Raw genomic sequence first — 23,189 nt, forward strand, 5'->3', positions numbered from 1 at the left:
CATCCTGGAAGATGTTTACAATGGATGTCAACATAACAAGCTGGGGAGGGTTCGTGGGCACCCTAACAGTGCAGCATACTTGGTCACCAGAAGAAGCTAGTCTTCCAAACAACATACTAGAGCTCTGAGCGATAGGATTGTCCCTTCAATGCTGGATCGCTCAACTACAGGGTCATAAGATCAGGATTCAGTCTGACAGTTGCAAAGCACTCTTCTTAATGGGGGTGATATTTTTATATGTAAAGATAATTTAACATTGCTGTAGGTACTGATAAATACCAAGTTATATTGATTCAGCAAGTCTGGTTCTGCATATAATTAAAAATGTCCCAAGTATAAGCTAAAGTCTGTTACCTAAAAGATGCAGTTAGCTTATTTAATTGTGCTATATAGTCAGAGTTGATATGAATAATGTTGATGAGTAACTTCATACAGTGTGAACTGCTAATGCTATCAGGCCACTTTGTAACGTTACTGCATTCAGAAAAGTTATTTACCTCAATTTGAGTTTTGTTCAACTTTCCCATGATCCCTTGCAGAGAAACTGAGTAGGCATTTCACAGTTCTTCAGTAATTCCGAAAGTGCAGGGTGTTTACCAGTAAATTTAGCTTAACATTTGGGACAGCTGGATATCCAGTTTATATGCCCCTGGAGGTGGGGCAAATGCTATAAAATCTCTGTATACATTGGAGCTGACAGGACATTGTGGTCTGGATACCCAAGGTTCTTTCCCACTCCCTTCTCCTGTTACTCCCAAACACTTTCCTCTTTCTTCCGCATACACCACATTCTAATCACCCGTTCTATCACCTGTTTGTTTCTCCCTTCCCAAGCTCCCCTCTTTGTTTGTTCTGCTGAATGTTTATGAACCAGCAATGGGCTGGGTGTTTTTTGTTTTTTTTTTGTACACTCAGTTTTATGCGGTCAATGCTTGTATCTTGGGGCATTGGGCAAATGCTCTTTGATATTTTAGTCCGCTCTGTTCCTAGTTATATTGTACAACAATGCATACTTTTGTTCTCTGTGTCCATGTGTTTGTAATTTTGTATTTACAAAAAACCATAAAAATTATTCAAACTTTATTGTATACTGTATATACAGAAAGATTTATCATAAGAAGGACAGAAACATCCTAGAAGGTATAGTTTATTAATACAATTATTTATGCATTTGTTTAGCAAGCTACAACATTTAGGCCCCTTTCACATAGGCCGAGTTCATTTCGGAGCAGTAAGGAATGGATGTCACTTTTTTTTTTTTTTTTTTTGGTTTAATATATTTTTATTGTTTTTCCATAAAAGTAGATTTATACAAAAACATTCATAAATATTGATTTCAAATTGTCTCTTAGTTTTAATAATTATTTATAGCTCTAATTGAAATAACAACAACTTACACCCACTTCCAATATCAATCACTAGCCATCTATCTTACTTCACTCCCCCTCTCACTCCCTTCTCACATTCAAATTCCCACTCTTATAGTTTTCTGGTGGGGAGTGTACCAAAACCCTTATGATTCATTTAGGATACCCCTCTAGTGTTTGTGACTACTAAAGCCTATAGTGTGTGTGTGTGTATGTATGTATGTATGTATGTATGTATGTATATATGTATATATTATTCGAGTTTCACCTGTATATAGACCTCACTATTTTCCCTTTTTATTATCTACATTCCTCTATTCTTATTATACATATTCCTCAGGTGTTCAATAATGTGATAACTGAACAATAAACCATTTTATTTGCAAACTTAATGCCTTGTTACTTCCTCCCCCCTCCCTCTATATATAGTGATCCTACTTTTATAGTGTATCCTAACTACTATTTGATGACCTATATTTCTAAACCCTATGTGTACTACCTTTTCCCTTCTATTTCTTCTAAATATACCTTGTGTCTTCCCATTCCCCCTCCTCTCCAGAAAAACCATCCTCATTCCTTTCCATCTTCCATTCATACAGGTCATATACTATGTCCAAAAAAAAAAATCTTGTAGTAATTGATATATTTTCTAGGAATTAGTGTATGTATGTATGTATGTATGTATGTATGTATGTATGTATGTATATACTAATTATTTCTTTCTATTTGGCCATACATGCATTACTCCTTTTTTTTTTCAGTTACTGGCTTTATCCTTCTTCTTTTTTAGCATTTTCTCAAATTCCTCTGTCTAAATGATTCCCATTTCTCCCATATCTTTTTATAACTATCGTTCCTATCTGTATCCTTTGCACTTAGTTCCTCCATATACCTTATTTCTTCCATAATATTTGACCAGTTTTCTATTAAAGGTGGGACTGTTGATTTCCATCCCCGTGATATACTTATTTTGGCAGCTACTAGCATAAATCTTAGAATATCATTTTTTATTTTTTTTTATTGGACCTGGTATCAATGTTAATAGTGCAATTAGAGGATCCTTTTCAGTATTTGTTGCCTCCACAAAGCGATATATTTCAAACACTTGACTCCCAGAATGGTTGTAACCTAGGACAGCTCCACCAAATATTCAAATATGTTCCCTCTTCTATACCGCATCTCCAGCATCTGTCAGACATCTCTAGATTTATATGTTCCCTTCTGGGCACCTGTACCATCTGGATAGTACTTTATAATTTTTCTCTTGATGGAATGAAGACATGACTGAGCTGTGTGTCATTTTAAATATTGTACTCCATTCTTTCTCTGATATTTCTCTCCTCATGTCCTTGTTCCCATCTTTTCATATATTTTGTATGTCCCTTATCTTCCTCCTCCCTCAGCATGCCATAGACCACCGATAAGGTATGTGTAATGGGTGTCTCTGTTATACAGAGTTTCTCGAATGGCTTTAATGGCCTATTGAGGGGTTTAAGAGCCCTAAGGAATCGTATATAGTCCGACAGTTGGACCGCCTCCATCCACAGTTTCCCGTTAAGTTGTCTTTCTGGCCTTAACTCACTTTTTACTTCATCTTTACCTTGTTCCAAGACCTGCCAAACACGTGTATACGAGATAGTCTCATCTTTCAGTAAGGAAATCACTTGCATACCGGGTGGAAATTGTGGATTTCCCACTATGGGAGTCAGGGGCCCAGGTCTGGCAGATAAATTATATTTAGTAATGGACCTATCCCATATTTGTAATACCGACTTCACTAAAAATTGCATATTTGAAATATGTGGTCTGTTCTCTTTTGATAACCAGCGGATACTCCACAGGGGTATGGGGGAAATATCCATTTCTAGTTTCACTACCCCCTTGTTCTGACTATGTAACCAATCCAATAATCTTGATATTAAGGCCGCTTTATGATAAAGTACAAAGTCAGGGAATCCCAGTCCTCCTCTTTGTTTGGATCTCATTCAAATTTTTACACTAATTCGAGGGGTTTTGTTAGCCTATACGAATTTCATTGCTGCTGATCTTAGTTTTTTTTAAAAGGTATCTGGCAATAATATGGGTATTGTCTGGAATCTATACAAGATTTTGGGCAGGATGTCCATTTTTAGGACGTTTACTCGTCCCATCCAGGACATTCGTATATTACTCCACGTATTAAATTGAGCAGTCTCTGTAGTTAATATCATAAAGTGTGTTGAGATCCTTCGGGATATTAATACCCAGGTATACAATAGAATTAGGATGCCATTTAAATGAATAACTTTCCTTTATGCTAAGTTTTACTTTATCCGTTAGGGATATATTCAGGAATTCTGATTTTGCTATATGTATATGAAAATTGCTCAGGTCCCCATATTCCTTCAGTTCTTTAATGATGTTAGGGATTGTTATTAATGGGGAAGTTATTTAAAAAAAAAGTAAATCATCTGCATATGCCATTGTATGCTGTTGTGTTACTGAATGGATACCTTTTATCGAAGGATTCTGTCTAATAGTAGCCGCTAGTTGTTCCATCATTATGACATAAAATAATGGTGATAGGGGGCATCCCTGCCGAGTTCCATTAAAAATTGGAAAAGAGTCGGATAATTCCCCATTCACCCTTACTCTTGCAGTTGGATGTGTATATAGTGCCATTACCTTAGTTACAAATATTTCTCCCAATCCCACTTTCAAAAGTGATTCCCTAAGAAAGGTCCAATTTACTCTGTCAAATGCTTTTTCAGCATCAATTGACAGAAGACACATTGGTATACTCTCTTTCTGGGCAAGTCCTATTAGATTGATAACCCTAGTTGTGCTGTCTCTAGCCTCCCTTCCCTGAACAAATCCAGTTTGATCCAGGTGGTTTATTTGGGTGAGGACTTTTTTAAATCTGGCCGCCAATACTTTTGTGTAAATCTTCAGATCAATATTTATAAGAGAGATTGGACGGAAATGTCCACATTCTGTTAGGTCTTTACCTGGTTTAAGGAGTACAGATATATGTGCCTCCATTGTCTGTGTAGGAAAATGACATTTCTCTGTAACTGAATTGCAGATCTTTGTAAAAAAAAGGTATTAACTGCTCTTCAAACTGTTTATAGAATCGGGCTGTGAACCCATCTGGCCCAGGAGCCTTACTGATTTGTAGTGTGAATATTGCTTCTTTAATTTCCTTTTCTGAAAATATCAAATTCATATTTTCTCCATCCTCGGTATCTAATACAGGCAAATTTGCTTCTCTTATATAATTTTTTATTTTATCTTTATATTTATTCGTTGCCATATCTGCATATTTCCCTCGTATTGAGTACAATGATGCATAGTAATTTTGAAATGTTTCTATTATCGAGGACGGAGAGTGTTTTACAATCCCCTCCCTATCTTTAATTCGTAATATATTAGCATTAGGGGTTCTTGGGTGTATTTTCCGAGCTAGTGACCTCCCACACTTATTACCTACTTCATAATATTGTTTTTTGTTTTTGTCTCTATTAATTAATGTTTGTTGGTCAGAACATTCCGAATGTCCATTCTCACCTCGTTTGATTGAGTAGAGTATTTTGTTGTTACATTCGTCTTATTCGTTGCCTCCAATTCTTCTAATTTCTTAAATAATCCCTTCAATTTACCTGCCTTCTCTTTCTTTAATCCGGCTCCATGTTTAATAAGTATACTTCTTACTACACATTTTAGAGTTTCCCATTGAATGGGGTATGGTGTAGTATCATTTTGATGGTCTTTAATCAAGTTGTTTATAGTAAGGTTTAACTCTTCTTTACACTCTAGGTTTTTTTAATAAATGTATCATTTAATCTCCAAGTTCCCATACCTCTATTTCTATTCTCAACTTATTTTTAAGTACACTGGTGAGTGGTCTGACCATAATATAAAACCCGTTTCTATCTCTGGGTCATAGATCATATTTGGATACATCAGCGACTATTGGACTCTCTTTTTGTGGGGTGTAATACACGCCACCTGTCCACTAGTCTTGTATTATTGCTTTTATCTTTAAGACTCTTTAATACCTCTCCTGGGGGGGGGACAGTCGGATGTAAGTGTACATGTGTCCGTTTACATCCAGTTGCCTCCAATCCATTATGTTCAGGTCCACCAAACAGAACTCTCTCGGACTCCGGTAATCGGATATTCTTTTACAATCAGCCGCACAGAAACCAGTGTCCATAAAAATCCAACTTTATTGCGGTGACATTCCAGGTAAAATCCAAAATCAATCGTATTGTAGCAAATACATCACCGTAAAACATCTATCTCACACCGACGCCTCTCACCACCTGGGCTTGATCATAGATGTGAAGTCTCTTTTCTTCCTGTTGCCTTTATCTGCTGGATAACACTCTACCTCACAGGTGGCAAGAAAGCGGTTAACCCATAAGTCGTTATCTAGATTGAAAAAGCCTTCATAAAATAGATAAATATCAATGGGGTAACAAATATTTAGTCACAAATAATGTGTATATAAATGCTCACAGACCCATAGACTTATTGTGACAATAAAGTGAAATTAATCAAATAGGCAATAGAAATTAAATAAGTAACCTTACACACAAATCTGCGCACATATACACGAGTATGTAAAAACTATATATTACATGATGTGCTCATAAACCTCCACTGCCACACAATAAAGAGATATGTACAGATATGTAGACAAAACACTCTGGGTCTATGTACACAAACACACATTAACCCATCCTCTGCTACGTTGTGCTAAAATCCTCCTATATGCCCATATAAACACTAAAGGTTAAACATTGAATATTAAATAATTAATAAATGTGTGTGTATGTAATATATGGGCAAGAGATACAAGATACAGAAAAAGATTGAATCCATAGGTATATACATGTATACACTTGCCCCATACCTACAAACATACATAGCTCAAGTATCAAAATACATAAATGATCAGTTATTTGATTATGCCCAGTATGTAAAAAATTCATAAGGGAGTGTTTAAAAATATGTGCATAGCTACACATACAGGTGAAACTCGAAAAATTAGAATATCATGCAAAAGTTCATTTATTTCACTAATGCAACTTAAAAGGTGAAACTAATATATGAGATAGACTCATTACATGCAAAGCAAGATAATTCAAGCCGTGATTTGTCATAATTGTGATGATTATGGCTTACAGCTCATGAAAACCCAGATCCACAATCTCAGACATTTTTTGGCAGTGTGGGCAGGTGCCCACTGGAAAATGAAGTCAGCATCCCCATAGAGCTTGTCTGCGGATGAAAGCATGAAGTGCTCCAAAATCTCCTGGTAGACGGCTAAGTTACATTAGTGAAATAAATGAACTTTTGCACGATATTCTAATTTTTCGAGTTTCACCTGTATAGAGAATGGACTCCAAATCCCCCTTGACTACCGCAGCAGAGTATAGCATACTAGCTTATGGACAATCATTCTCCAAACAGAATAATACAAGACATCAATGGGGAAACTACAATCATCATCAAGCCCCCATTCAGGCAATCAGGTAATACAAATCAATTGTGAAGCGGGGATTAGAAAGCCACAATCATTCTTCAAACAGTATGATGCAAAACCATGCATGATTCATAGTGATGAATTACATTATTTTTTGCTATTGGGTAACCGGATGTTAGCAGATGCAGGCCTGTCTACATCCGCCATCCTATAGACCTAACATTGAGCTTCTGATCAGCTTCACCTGAAAAACTGAGGTTTTCTGTCCCCAGCATTGCTTTGTAAATGCACATATTGAGCATGCAGTGCAGGGGTCAGGAGTTTAATGTACAAGACGTACAAGATAGTGTATACAGTGCAGAGGTCAGGAGTATACCATGCAACATAGCATAGGGCCAGGACTATGTAAGACATAACACTGTGTACAGAGGACAGTGGTCAGCTACTGCTGGTAAGTGGGATAAAATATGCCGCAAAGTTGATGTAAGAAAGTGGAGTAATAGAACCCCCACACTTCCATCCTAAATTGACTATTCCCTCTTTACATCCTCCCACAGATGACCCCACAAATACTGTCTTACTTTTTCTCATAAGACCTGCCCCCTCCAGTTTCCACGTGTACTGGTTGTATGGAAACTGGGCAACAGCACAGGGCTCTAGATTGCATTCATTAAAATTCAGTAAAAAACTGAGGCAGAAAGAAAGGTCATGTCTTGCATATGGATCCGCTTTGTGGGATGCCAGTGTACTTTTTTATTTTTAGTTAAACCTGAACTTTGGTTAAAAAATAAACAGTTGCCCACAGCAATTATTATTATTTTGTTTTCTACTGTATTGTTTCTCTGTTGCTGATTTGACTGTCATACCATATGACTGCTTTACAGGAGACCTTCTCTTTATATGGTAGATAGGTAACTGACTGAGAACAGGGTACTTTTTCACTGTCTCTTCCCTCCTCCCCATGAAACTAAAAATAACACTTGCTGTTTAGGAGAAGCTAATACATTATGACCACGTTAGGATAAAATATGTGTTGTTCCATTCACAGGTGTTTATATGTGGAACATCATAAACGGAAAATACATTTGGGACAGGTTCATGTTTACAATGGAAGGATGAGTAAAGACAGGCGGAACAGAGTTGGAGGGAGGGCAGGAATGTGTCTTAACTGTGGAGACATAATCTTCAGTACATTCATGCATAGCTGCTATTTCTATAGTAGAGGGAGAAGCTTAGCAAATAAATCCAATCTGGTAATGCAGCTTCATATTCCTGGGTAAAACTTTTTTTTTTCCCAGGCTAATAGCATGTTTTCACGGAGCAAGTGCATGAATTACATTAGTTCATCTGTGTGTCATGTTTAATAATTTAAACAATGGCTAAACAGATAAAACATGTAACAAATCAATTTATAGTATTTTTTTTTTTTTGTTGGCCATATACAGCAAACGGTCAAACAGTCTTTTATATAGCTTAAAAAACAAAACAAAATGACTATTCACATCAATCCCATTTTACAAAGGTGCTTATAGTTCTACAAGCATGCACATACACACACTTGGGGCAGCTTGGCCAGTAGCTAGTCAGTCTGTAGTATTGTCTTTGTGTATTACCCTCCAGCCTCCTGTGACAGCCGATGCAGGATGGAGAGCGGGTACAAACAGTGCTGAACTGAGTGTTTGTAAGTAATTGAGGACAGAGTATGTTTACTGTGTGCCCAATTATGAATTAATTGGAGTGATCTACATCACTTCATGTCCATTCATGATTGTGTGCATGGTAAACAAACTAAGTTCTGAATGAACAGGAACACTCATTATAGAGGATTCCTGTTAATTTGTAACAGGGGATGCAGAAATAGAGATTGAGGACTCTGTGTTTTCAATCTTTTTCTATTTTAAAAGGGAACTGTTTAAATCTTTAATATTTCCCCAAAGCCCCTAAAAGTAAAGTAAAACATAAAAATATTTAATAATATAAAATATAAAAAAAATAAAAAGTTTGTCAAAAAATTTTTAAATATTCTATTTTTTATAAAGTTAGAAAAAAACATTTTCGTTTTGGGCCAGCTTTTTTTCCCCATTTTGTTGCACCTCTATAAATTACTCTGTATAGTTTAAGTAATACATACGCAAACACAATACACCATATGTCTGCTGCTTCTGGTCTGAGCCATGGTGGGGGCATGATCTCTGTGAGACGGGGGCACTGATTGTTTGGTCGGGTTGCTGGTGCCTAGAGAGAGCCTGGTCCAACCCACTAGAAAGTAGTTGAGCGCTACTCATTACCATTTTGGTTAAGGAGCAGCAAGGCAATACAAGAAACATGTGACCTTAACTTAATGTAAAATGATAAATATAGTGTCTGCTTACGTCTTTAATAACCAAAAAGCCCCTTTATTTAAGCTCAAAGAGCCCTAGGTATTCTATGCATGCTATAAGTAGTTTCCTCTGACTTTGGAGATGAACACTACCTCCTGACCTAAACCCCTCCTACTCACCATCCCACTTTTCATATGAGATCTAGTATTGGCTGATGAGGTGCTCATATAGTATTGTAAAAAGAAAATGCTTAGTTCTAAGGCTCCATTTATAGCCTTACCATATCCATACGGCTGCTTTAAAAGAAACAAAAAAAATGCACATTTATAAAACACAAGTGTTCTTTACAAATGTATATTACGTTCCACTTGCTTTGGGATAATGAAACAAGCGGCAGACTATTTCAATGAATAGGGAACAAATACTGGGATGTCATATCAACAAACTCTCCTCCAATCGCAGCATTTTTTTATATAGCGTTATGCAGGGAGAACTCTGGGGGATAAACCACAGTCTGCATTTCATGAATAAGATTTAAAATGGAGGTGCAATGTGGCATAAACGCAGTGGTGTCTTGTAGATTGCTGCATCCACTCTCTGCTATATAAAAAAAGTGTCATCCTTCATGCATAAAATAAGGTTCAAATGAATAAAGATAATGGTGGGTACCCTGTTCTCTTTTGCAAGACTTTAAGACAATATTTATTAATTCATGAAAACAAATCATTTGCTGGCATCCTTCACTGCTTGAGACCCATACACATTTCCCACCCTGAAGAATGTCATTTTCTTCAGTATTCTGTGATGGGTTTTTTTTTGTTCTCTAGATATTGGTCTAGTTCTTTAGACTCGCTTGTGTTAAATTATAAATTTTTCTATTTTTTTTCTGTTTTCTTTCAGGTTGCCCTATCAACTTTTGCTGTATATGTCCTAAGTGATCAGAACAATGTTCTAGATGCAGAAAAAGCATTTGTTTCTTTGGCATTATTTAACATTCTTCGATTCCCATTAAATATGCTCCCTATGGTTATTAGCAGCATGGTTCAGGTAAGAAATTACACATCTTATTAACGATGTCATTCCAGAGCAGTTTTTAAAATTTTCCACACACACCAGAAATCTTGAGTTATTCAGCTACATGTTACCTGTGTACCCAATTCACTATAGTGTGGGACTTGTATTCTTGTGTCTTGCACCACACTATCCAAATTTACTTTGTTCTAATTAGCGCCTGTTCGGATTCACAAAGCTGTTTTCATATTTAAGAAACTGGAGTCTGATGACAATATAGAGCCGGTGTTATCACACAAGCCAAACTTACTGGCTTAAAATAGTAATCAAGTGAATAATTAACATTTGAGATATCTACATATTGGCTTTTAAGTATGCTTCATTTATGTTTGTCTCTAATGCATATTATGAAAACACACAGGGAAATAGAACTCTTTTGTGTCCAGCAAAAGAAAGCTAGCCCTCAGTTGGAAAAGCCTTCTACTTCGGGAGCCAAAAAGAGCTCCTTTAATTTCTCTTAGCACCCTTATCTGAGAATTTCCAAATTTGCTCTTTGAATGGGCTACATCAATAGGGGGTACCACATCCAACTCAATTGTATACAGACTCTGAAAGGTTTTTTTTTTTAGGGCAAGCTTCCAATTTTGAACATTTGAGCTATAGTAGAGATATCAAAGGATGAGTTTTCTGCATTTCACAGACAAACCGCTTCATCAGGAGTTCAAGAGACCTTGTGTATGTAAAGAACAATATACAGTAAGAAAGAGTCTAGTATAATACAACATATACACAATACAATCCTGCTGTATGATATTCAAATGGTACAAAATGTACCATTGTATTTTCTTAGAGTCTTTTTGGGAAAGCCATTAGGTCACATTTCCAGGGCCACCAATAAAAGAATCCAGTGGCAAGTGTGGAGACCCACATCAAGGGAGTGCCCCAATCCTCAGCCAGATCTATAAATAGAACCAATATTAGTTTAGTCCAACCAGGGTGTACTGGGCTACACAAAAGTTACCCCAGGAGTGGCATATATTATGATGAGCCAGTCTCTCATACCTGCCCATATGATATGAAGGTTGAAGTGTTATCCGGTTGCTAAATCCCATCCGAGATGTGTTTAAAATATTATTCAGTTTCCACATCTACAACACTTAATATAAGAAACATTTATTGGCAAGAACCCACAAATTAGGTTTTCAAATGGGATATGTGTACACAAGGGGCCACATTCAGAGATCTTGTCCTTCATCCTAACACAGAAACCCTATAATACTGATCTAGAAGATCAGCACAAATCAATAAAATGATCCTATTTCCATTAATGTTGACCACGCTGACAGTGATCAAGAAAATGCTCAAACCTCTAAATACACTGTTTAACTTTGTGTCATAAAGTATGTACACCAATATGTCTTACATTATTAACAAGCTTAGATAGGGTATAAAGATGCTACCTTGGTAAAGCCTACCTTATGTCCCAAAAGATTGGCTCTGTGGTATAAGCAAAATATCAGCCCAATCACACATCACTATCTAAGAGATAAACAAGACAATATGTATGTAGTATAAATGTACATCAGACCTGAATGTACGTCAGATGTATGGCACTCCTGCTGTAACTTTTGTCTAGTCATTACTCATTACCCATTACTCTCTGGTTGGACTACACTAATATTGGTTCTATATATACATCTGACTGAGTATTGGAGCACTCCCTTGGTGTGGATCTCTACACTCGCCATTGGATTCCTTCATTGGCAGTGTCAAGGCTGGACAGGTGATACGTCTAACTGGATCTCAGCTGCGGAATAGGTGGGGGTTTTAGTTGATGAGGAAGTTCAGTGAGCGACTCCCAATTACAGTAACTGCGAGAGGGAGACCGCACTCATCATATACTTCCTATAACTAAGCTAAGTGGTGCTATTGTGACTTGAGGGTACTGCACCTAACTCCACACTCATAGGTGGAGAGCTGTACTTATGCGGTACCAGCGGGCAGTGTATCAATGGCGAGTTAAACAGCAGGTGATGCAACTGGTTAATGGTTAGTAAACGTGGAACTGCAAAATATATGACAAGCATGCAGAGTCAATGGATAGGTAACCGGCAGGTTAATAGGCAATGGCGAAGCACATATATGCAGCTATAAGCAGATAGCAATCAGCAATAAGCAGTACAAGGCATGTGCCTGTAGTTCCTACAGACTTATCAGCAGAGAATGCACAATGACAACCCCTCTTGCGTCACTATTGTAGTTTCAGACTGTATCAGACCAGTGTCACGTAGCAAGTGCAGGCAAGGGAATGTGAGGCAATCCGGAACAGCTGGAGCGGTACAGTGAGTGTGCGTGTGATATAGCCGCACATAAGCAGTATGGAAGCAGGCACGATACAAGTAGCAGGTTCAGCTAGATAGAAAATGAGTCCAGGATACTTGCGGTTCTGCTCCGTATAGCTCTACGCTCACAGCGGGGTTGAAGTCTCGATCCGTCTTATGGTGTGTCAGTACAGGGATCAGGGAAGACTATCCAAAGACAGCCTGCAGGTTCTCTGTTCATCACTCGACTCTCCACAACGAGAGAACGCCGAGTGACGAACCAGCTGACCTTTTACCCGTGCTGCCGCGCCCCGTGGGCGGAGCCGGAGTGACGTCACGGACGAGACGACACGTCGCTGGAGCGCAAGGACACGCCGGGTAAGTCTGTGACAGGCAGCCTTGGGGACGTAACCTGATCACTTTCCCAATGGGACACGAAGAAACTTTTTGTACCATTTCAATGTCATACAGCATGATTGTATTATGTATATGTTGTATTATACTAGACTCTTACTGTATTTTTTTTTCTGTACATGCTCAAGGTCTCATGAGCTCCTGCTGAAGCGGTTTTCCCATGAAATGCGTTGAGCAGAAAACTCATCCTTTTGATATCTCCACTGTAATTAAAATTGTTCAAAATTAGAAGCTGTGGCTATTGTAATGTATGGATTAAAATGTAAAGTTAAATAGGGGAGACTATGGATGAGAGTCCATAATGCAAAGTAACGTTTTTTTGTGGAAAAGTCACTCATTTTTATTAATTATAATGTTTATATGCATTTTTTAAAGGTTTTTTTTTAACTGTTTAAATATGTAGTAAAAAAAAAAAGCTTGGCATGTGGGTACCTTTTACAACCTTTTAGAGTCTGCATACCCCTGATCTAAGGCAAAAGCAGAAACTCTTTTCCGCCACTGGTGTTGGCCAGCCAATCCCACTAGACCTGGGAGCAAGCTCTCCTTGCAATTAGGTTTTTGTGGTCACCTGGTCTCAGGCCCTTTCCAACACCTGGGTTTAAAGTATTGCTTTCAGGAGGTACAAGCTAGATTTTCTGACTCTGCCTCCTTTCCACCTCATGTCATCCAAACTCCTGTCCTCTTCACAAAAACTTGCCAACCGGGCCTTGTCTCTGAACTTCCAGAAGTCTCAGGGTATGATGGCTTCAGTCCAGAACAGGAAAATATATCAAGGGTTCTACCTGAACCTCTTTAATTCTGAAGCCCAATGGGGGTTTTTTCCCCATTTTCAATTTATTTGGGTTGGATTTAAAACCCAATACCATTTTAAAGGTGCAACAATTTTGCATGAAATCTGTAAGGTCGGTTGTAGCTTTCTTCCACACAGGGTGTTTCTTGCATCCATGGGCATTAAGGATGCCTACATACATGTTCTCATTTTACCAGGTTCACCATCATTTTCTGCGTTTCGCGATGGGCGTATAGCTTTACCAGTTCATGACCTTTCACTTTTGGAAACCCAAGGCGCCTTGAATTTTCACGAAAGCCTTAACCTCTGTGTCTGCCTTGCTTAGTTCACATGGCATCACATTTTGGGAATGGTTGGAACAGATCCTGTCAGCCAACTTCCAACAAATGGTTCAAACAATACGGAGGTACAGGTGGTTCCTGAATTTTTAGAAGTCAGTGCTGGAACTTCCAGAAGTTGATGCTGGAGCCAACTCACAGCTTGGAAAATCTGGGTTTCCTGTTGGATATTGCCCAGTCCAGAGTCTTTATCCCTTGGAAAAAAGTTTTGAAATCTCCTTTCCCATGTTTAGACTCTGCAGTCCCAGAGCTGCCCCTCCATTTGCTTTTAGATGACTGTGCTGGGCTTATTGGTGTCTGACTTCGAGGCAGTCCCCCATGCCCAGTTCCTCTCCAGACAGTTGCAGCGCAATATGCTGACAGCGTGAGACAAGTAGACCTTTGTTCAGGGGGTTGCTCACACGGTTCCCCCATATTTGACCTGTTTCCCCGTGGGCTATCAACCTGGTTCTGTCTGCTCTTTAGAAGCTCTTACAAGCTGCCTTGCTTTCCGCAATTTCTCTGGAGATCCGACAGCTCATAACTCAAGCCTATCAATTTAAGAACAGGGTTCCCCCCTTTCCAGTTTGTGTACAGTTTGTCACATCAGTCAGTGTGTCTTAAGGTGGCCATACACTTTACAACCCTCGCAAGACTTCTGTCTTGCGAGGGTTGTAAAGTGATTATAAAAAACGTACGATCTGCCCATCTTGGACAGGCAGATCGTACTTGCTATAATCGCAAGCCCGCCCCCCTGAGGGGCGGTTTTCCGATGACTGCAATGATAGGCGGGCTTCCGATGACTGCAAACAGGCAGTGTGCACGTGCACACACCGGCCCGTTCGGCAGTTGTCAGTAGAAAACGGTTGCACGCCTTCCATACAATTTGTGATTAGCGCATGATCGCGGGATTTCCTGCGATTCTCGTACGATAATAGTGTATGGGCACCTTAAGGCTTTTGCGCATCAGGCAATCTGTTTGTCAGATTTGAACGGCTGCCACCTGGTCTTTAATTGACACTTTTTCCAAGATTAACCAGGGGGATGTTCAGGCCTCAGGTGCCACCCCTCTGTACTGGCCCACTCTGACTATTGCTTGCTGCAAAACTGGTTAGCTGCATAACCGTTAGTCTCTGACTCTCCTGTAATGTACTCCAGGTAAAGGATTTTCCTATTACGTAAAATGACTGATTTACTAGTAGATATTTTCATTTTGATTGCATTAGTTCTGCTTCAGACAGATTTACAGGTGTCTATACCTTATACATAAATTTGGGACTATTTACTCCATTTGTTATATACAATATGTGATGCTGTAATTGCTTTTACAGCTCATCAGTTTATATTAACTGTAAATGAGGCACCTAGAATTATTTTTATCAGTCCAGCATATGTGGCAATACTCAATATGTGTTGTGCAATTGATGCTCAAACCCTACAAGTGTATTTGTGTTCTTATGTGTCTGCGCAGGGCAACAGAAATGCTTTAATTTTTATTTTTTATATGTTAATTTCTTATTGTTTTTAAAATTCTTTTGCTGTCACAAGGGGACTAACAAGCCCTTAAGTGCTAGCATTGGGCCTGTGATGGGTACTCACTATCACAGTTGTTGCAGGCTCAATTTTAGATGTGTTGTGGTGCTTTAGGGAGCCTTTCAAATGAATGGGCTGCCTAAACGTAACTCGCGTTAAGGTAAGGTCCACCTTTTCCAAAATAAAATCCACACATATTCATAAAAGAAAAAAATGTACGCTCATTATTTTTTTGCATTTGAGCCAGTAAAGCATTGCAACCTGTGATCACATTTGCAATGCTCTGACTCCTGCAGACTTTTCCTCCAGTCCCTGTATATACCAAGGTACGGTGGCAGTAACATGGATGGGAGGGAAGTTGGGTGATGTTACCGCACTTGTATTCCATTGAGAACTACAGGTCTTTCTGCCCTGACGGCAGATGGAACTTGTAGTTTCTTCATTCACAGATCCTGTCCAAGGATCTCTGAATGGGTGATGTGGCAGCGTGGGTTGAGCTATGCACAGCTGCACCAGATTTAAAAAATAACAGTGCCCACTTTCAACTTATCTCTCTTCCATGTGTTAGAAAATAAATATTCAGTTTCTGTCTGGTGCAGAATGAACAGTGTAGCAGTTGTAGCACATTTTCCATCAAAGTGACCCATACCATCCTTTTTGCTTTAACGTTAAAACTAATAAATTCATACTACCCGGAACAGAAGGATTATGATTAAGGATGGGCTTGGGAGAGAGAGACTAATAAAGATTTTGCACATCTGTGTATTTGTACTGCCACATAGGATAGCAAAAGGAATGACATTGATAATTGTGTGCAATAAGACATCCTTAAAGGGTGCAATTCTGTTACAAAACATAGCTTTGGCTATGGTATTTAGATACCCACTTTGCTCACAATGTTTTTGTCCATAATATTAAATAAAAGTATCGGCAGCAAAACTAAGAATGCATTGCAGAAACTTTAGTCAGTAGTGGAATTCCAAAAAGATGTATCAAAATGGCTGGTGGGACCTAGGCACTTGCCATGAGAAATGAAGTGGGTTTTTGGGAAGACTGACCTTTTTAAAGTATTTTTCATGTGTTTTACCTATCCCTTTAATTGGTAATGCAACTTCCGTAATCTTGTATACTACTTTTATTTGGCAGTGGAGTTTTGGTGTGTGTTTATTTTTCAATAAATGTAACATTTTTGCTTGTGTGATACACATATTTTCGCAGACAAGTGTGTCATTAAAACGTCTGAGAGTTTTCTTATCTCACGAGGAGCTTGAACCGGACAGCATAATGAGACATCCTCAGAAAAATAGTAAGTGTGTCTTATTTGCACTGATAGAGATTTTGTTCCATGAACTTGAACAGTTGTGAAAGTCCAACTTCAGGCAAAACTTTTATTTTGTTTTGCATTGACCAGGAAAGGCTAACAGTCTTTTAGGTTATTATCTCCATCTGTGTCCCCATTATGGAGATGTACCACCCTGACAGTAAAAGGTTTGAAATCTCTTCAGCAAGAAAACAGACAAAAACTTTAGGTTTTTAGTAAAAGGGAGGAAGAGTTAGTACTGACAGCAATAACACATCATTAAGTTTTTTTTTAATCATTACGGGGCACCGGATTGAGTTAATTGGTTTATACTGTTGCCTACAGGTGGATTTGGACACTGGCAAACACAAAACTTTGGCTAGCTCTGCCAGTTTTGCTCTGCCTTGAATGTGACCTTCAGGCATTGGACTCTGCTTGTGCTGCTTTCCAGACCTCTTTGTAATATGTGTGTTAGCCACAGAGCGCTTTCCAGGCCTAGAGCCCTGGCACAGCCTCTGGTGTGATCTAAAGACTCTTCATGAATAGGCCGCATGGGCTGAGCATTGGGGGCTGCTATATTTATTGGCACCGTTGAGCATCATTATTACCCCTTTTTCTCTTGGTTTCCATGAGAAGGGTTAAAGGAGAACTATGAGGTGAGTGATTTTCACTCAACCTCATAGTTCGAGCCGACCTGTGACAATTAAACTGTCACAGGTCAGCTCTATAGATCGGGAAGTGAGCGAACACATACCGTCGCTCGCTGACTTTCCGATCATCTCCCTGCAGAGAGTGGTGACTGTCAGTCACCGGTCCCCGTAGGGATTCCCACACTCCGATCCTCCAGCGCTGAGTGGAGGCACGGATGGGGGAGCGGGCACAGCTGGCTCTGCCTCTAGATAGGCAGAGCACGCTGTCACTCACCAAGCTGGGTGGATCTCGACAGCTATATACTGAGCTTTGGGTCACGGGATGATGTTAGAATATGTCCTCCCGTGACCCTGAAGACAACTATGGGATAAAAAGGTTATCCCATAGTTCTCTTTTAAGGCACGGTTTGCCGCATCATTAGCTGGATCGTCACAAGTGTTCACACTCTGCTCTCTGTTCCTGGCTTTTCAGCATTAGGTAGCATCTCCCCTGCTCCCCCCCATTCATTTTTTGCAGGAGACATGCAGTTCCACCCCAGTCTTGCTGCCTTCTACAGTGACTTGGTCACCTCTGTCCATTTGAGCCTCTTTTGCATTTAGCACCTGGTTTGTGAGTACAAATGGTTTTTACCTGGTGTTCCCAATTAAGTTGTGTCTGTTAAGCAGTCAACATATTGGATCTCAAGCACAAGGGGAGCAGTCCCGGTGCATCAGCTCTCTCCAGCTCACGATCCACTAATAGTTCAGAAGCAGCCTGGAGTGTCACTCCTCATCGACCTAAATACAATCGACCTAGCATAAATACAATTAAATGTTTAGCATCCACAACAGCCATCAAAAACCATTACAGCAAAAAGTGTGGTATCAAAGTATAGAGGGGAATCAATATCACAGGATATTTTATAACTTCATAATCAGTACACAGAAGAGACAGATGTCCACCGTTAGAATTTGAATAGACAGCTTCTAGGTTCTTGGGCAGAGTGGACATCTGTGGACTTTTTAGCTGCAATTCACAGCAGGGGATAGAAGACCTCTAGTCGCTGGGCTACTTTCTGTCTGGGAAACGTTTATCCTTCTCATACATCAGAAGAATTATGTGTTATCTCTAATAAAATCAATCACGTTCTGATTGACGGGGCGTGACCCCGGAAACGCGTCATGTAGGCAATTTGAGCTGTCACATAGTGTTGTCTGTGCAGCTCTCATCCATCCTTTCCTGGTTCACCAATCCCTGGAATTTGAAAAGCTCCTTTGTGATCTACTCTTGTGAGTATTATTTTATCTTTGCCGCTACTCAACAAAATTGATCCACACTAGGGTAGATAGTAAATCACATTATTCACATCACTGTGTTTCATTGCTTAAACAATAGCAGTTACATATGAATTCAGGAGTTTAATCGCTTAGCAGCTTGCACTGTGGCAATGCATGGCTAGGATCCAGGATTCAGTTACCATTTGTTACTGTATTCATTTTAGGTCATGGATGTATTGATATGCAAAATGCCACATTCTCCTGGTCCAAAAGTGATCCCCCTTTACTGAAAGAGTAAGTTTTTTTCTTTCTTTTTTTTTTACACGTTTTGTTGTTGTACGCATTATGCGCTTGCTGTGCACTGCTTTTAAAATATATTGGTTTGATGTATCGCATTCAGACCTGCCCTGATTTTTTTATACTGATAAAGTAGGTGTCATCAAGCAATTACTCTATTTCCTAATGCTATTGCTAAAATGCTAAACGTTTGATGCATCAAGTCCATAGAGCATATTTAGATGTTAATAAAAGGGCTTGAGTTATGTTTTTAATAAATCTCTAATTTGCCGCCAACAAGTTACAATCTCTTTTTAGAATGTTACAGTATTTAGTAAAACAGAGTTCCTAAACCTGTCCTCAGATTCTGCCAACAGTTCTTATTTTGTGAGTGTTCACAGAAATGGGGAAACTGCATGGTTTAGGTAGTAATACTCCTGTGCATATGTTGGTGTCCCTTGCATAATGTGCGTTGATGGGTTTAGGGACAATGTATGAAAAATAATTTATAATGTAAGGCAATAGAATTTTGTAATTTTATTTTTGACACTTACCTCAGGCAGGCCTTGTCTGATTGGAACTTCCAGCTGAGCCCCCAGCTAAGAGATGCATCTCTGATGAGCCATTTAGGTGTATGTAAATTTTATCTAGCGCCTATTGGGGGTGTAAACAAGCTTCTATTCAATAAGCTGTAAATAACATGGGACAGCATAAAAGAGTAGATTGCACCACCTGTTAAAAAATGCAAAATATTTAGTCCTGACCATAATAAATGAAAAACATGTAACTACATACTCATAAAAAAAAAGGAAACCCGCTTGTTAAAGCAGCTTTTCCCTCATTCTCATTCACACTTGTCAGTTTTAATGCACATGGGTTTCTGTTGACCTCAATGGAAATGCATGTGGGTGTACATAACACACATCAAAGCATGCGTTATGCAAAATACAAAGTGTTTATGTCAGATAGACCTAGCTGGTTTGCCAGTGCTTACCATGAATGCCTGAAGGCATGCAAGCACTGCTGTGCTTTTTAGATAGAAAACCTAGCATAGATGTAATTAAATAGACATGGAGGCAAGCCAGGGTAAATTTGTAGTGGTATTTTTCTTCACCATCAGGTTATGCTGCTGCCTAAAAAAGGATTGGACACTGGTAAATGTGTAGGCCAGCCCACATTTTTTTCTTCATTATTTTCTTAAGAAACCGTGCAGCCTGCAAAATAGTACAAGCGCGATAAGAGCCGCAAATGAGCGGAATCCGTGCAGATTAAAAATCTTAGCGTTTTCGTTCCGTGCAGTCTTCCACATGGAAAACCTCCCAGGAAACGCAAACGCTATATGTGAATGCAGGGCCGGTGCTAGGATCCTACACAGGCAAGGTGCATTTTTGCGATTTTTATTGTTTTTTTTCTCTGTAATGCAGTACACAATCCTTGAGGTATTTAACCCTTTGTTGGTGCAAACAGTGTGCACATATACAGAGATGATCAAGCACAATCTGTTTACTAGGCACTTCACCCAGGTTTTGACCGTAAAGTGAATACCTTTGCACCAAGTTCACTATATAGAAAGTTTATGTATTTATACATGATTATAGTTTTTCCCCCTTAATCACTTCTTCTCAAAAGAGAACAATTTCAGTTCAGCTATTATTTTCTAATAGCCGAGGTCCTCCATGCCTCACATTCGTTTAGTTGCCCTTCCCTGCACTCTCTCCAGTTCTGCAACATCCTTTTTGTGAACTGATGTGCATATTCTAGATGTGGTCTTATGTTTATACCAGGGCAAGATATTCTCTCTCTCTCTTCCTCCCCCTCTCTCTCTCTCTAACTTTATGTAACTTTACATTTATTGACATTAAACCTCATTTGCCATATGGTTGGCCAAGCAAGCAGTGCATTCAAGTCTGCTCTTGTATAGATGTTATTCCACTACATAGCTTGCAAATTCCCCAAATCTATATAATTTATAAATGGGTTAATAACTAAGGGTCAAAAAACTGAACCCTGGGTGCACTTCTAGCAGTTTTAGACAGTTTAAATATGAATCATTAATGAATACTCTGAATACAGTCTTTAAACCAGTTTTCTATCCATTTACAGACCCTTTCCTATTCATTTGTGGGTAACAAATTTATCAAATTCTCAAGTATCTTTCTTGCTTTAGAAGTTACACTTACAGGTCTGTAGTTACTTAGTAAAGACTTTGTTCCTTTTTAAAGTCCATTTCCACCTGTTGTAAGTGTGCACATTTTCATGACTCACATTGCATGCTTTCTTCATTTTTTTTAATGAATGTTTGTTTAGGCCTGAATCCTAGAAATTCAAATTTTTCTCCACAGGAAGTTCAGTCTGACACTGGGGTCGGATTGTAAAGCAGGCTGTAAACAGCTGCCCCCCTCCCTGTGATTCTGTTTAACAGGATCACTAAACACCAGCTCTGACTTAACACAAAATACGCTGCTGGGGTGGTTGCCACTATGAATACTATTGAATGGGGGAGTGGAGAACTCACAGAAAACTCAGTTGTAATTTACAAAGGGCAGAGGCAGCCATTTCCATGAGGATATGAAGCTAAAAAAAAAACAAAAAACATACCTTTCTGTGTTCATATACAGCAACCGCATATGCCTGCTTCATGTGCACTTGATGTACATTGCAGGCATTTAAAAAAATGCCTCTACAACAGTGGAAATGGGCTTTCAATATAGGTACCAAATTGGCCTTGTGCAAATCCATTGGCACATGGCAGTCATTGAAGAGTCTTTAAAAATTAGAAACAATGGGGGGAATTTATCAATACTGGAGCAGGCAAAATCTGGAGCAGATGTGCATGGCAACCAATCATCTTCTCTCTTCAGTTTGTTCAGTTAAGATTTGAAAATGAAAGAGAGAAGCTGATTGGTTGCCATACACAGCTCCTCCAGATTTTGTCTGCTCCAGTCTTGATAAATTCCTCTTAATGTCTTTAACATAACAGAGCTCAGTTCTTTGAGGATATGTGGGTGAAAGCCATCTGTTCCAGATGCTTTATTCACCACAGTTTTGTCTGTTTCTGGACCATATCAGTTTGGAGCCATTGTGGTTTATGTGGGGCTGTGGCACCACCATCCCCAACATAGACTTAAGTTTTCCATTTCCTATTTATACAGTGAGCTGAAGACGGTATTTAACAGATTTATAAACAAGCTGCACTGCGTTTTACAAAAAGAAAAAAGAATAGATATTAAAAAATGAATATGTGAATAAATATTAATTGTAACAATAATGTACATAATCCATATGTTATTTATCCCAAATTACATTCAAATTATTACATATAAAAGTTCATAAATACATTTCTCAAAAATGTTCCCCAAATCTCAAATGGGTTGCACATTAAAGTGATTCCAAAATACGTGCTCCAAGTGATTCAAAAGTTCAATCATACTGTATATTTCCAATAAAGTGTCTCAAAGAGCCGAACAGATCAGAATTAATGTTCATTCTCGATGGACATGTGTCTTTTTTTCAACCTGACTAACTATGTAACTATAACTCATTATGGTTAATCTAGATATTCCACAGTGCTCCACCAGCATGTTAAACAATACTTCCCAATTATTTATCATAAGAAAACCCAACTCGCAACAGGGCGCTCTGTTATCTGCTCTGTCATTCCATACATGTCTATGGTGTCATGGTCTATTCACTCTGGTAAAGTGGTCTGCACTAATGGTATTCGTGGAGGGGAATGAATGTTGATTGTGACTTGTTTGGCTCTTTCTGTGACACTTTATTGGAAATATATGATTGAACTTTTGAATCAGTTGGAGTAAGCTGTATTTTTTAAAAACTTTAATGTGGAACACGTTTGAGGTTTGGATCACCTTTACTGGTAAATATATTTATGAACTTTTATATTGGATAATTTGAATGTATTTTATCTTTCATGTAATGGAGATAAATAACACATGAATTATGTAAATATTGGTTCAAATTCATGATTTATTCACATATTAATTTTTTTAATATCCATTTTTTTTCTTTTTGTAAAGCACAGTGCAGTTTTTGTTTATAGAGTTTTAAAGGTGTTACTTCACTTTTAGCACAGCGGCTTTTTAGTGTTTTAGTGGTAGGAGCGCAGATTAATTTGTATCTTAAGTATTTAATAGATTTTCCT

The 23,189-nt window shown here is 38.6% G+C and overlaps 1 protein-coding gene across 1 annotated transcript in view; it reads left to right on the forward strand.

Annotated features, from left to right (window-relative positions):
* The window catches only part of LOC108798331 (multidrug resistance-associated protein 1-like), a 112,632-nt gene that overhangs the window by 7,259 nt on the left and 82,184 nt on the right, over positions 1 to 23,189 (forward strand). Inside the window, exons 2-4 of the mRNA XM_018570070.1 lie at positions 10,059 to 10,205; positions 16,763 to 16,850; positions 18,976 to 19,045. Coding sequence (XP_018425572.1) covers positions 10,059 to 10,205; positions 16,763 to 16,850; positions 18,976 to 19,045 — 305 coding nt within the window. The remainder of the gene's footprint in view (positions 1 to 10,058; positions 10,206 to 16,762; positions 16,851 to 18,975; positions 19,046 to 23,189) is intronic.

The sequence above is a fragment of the Nanorana parkeri genome, unplaced genomic scaffold (assembly GCF_000935625.1).
Source record: "Nanorana parkeri isolate BGI_ZX_2015 unplaced genomic scaffold, ASM93562v1 scaffold1451, whole genome shotgun sequence".
Lineage (NCBI taxonomy): Eukaryota > Metazoa > Chordata > Amphibia > Anura > Dicroglossidae > Nanorana > Nanorana parkeri.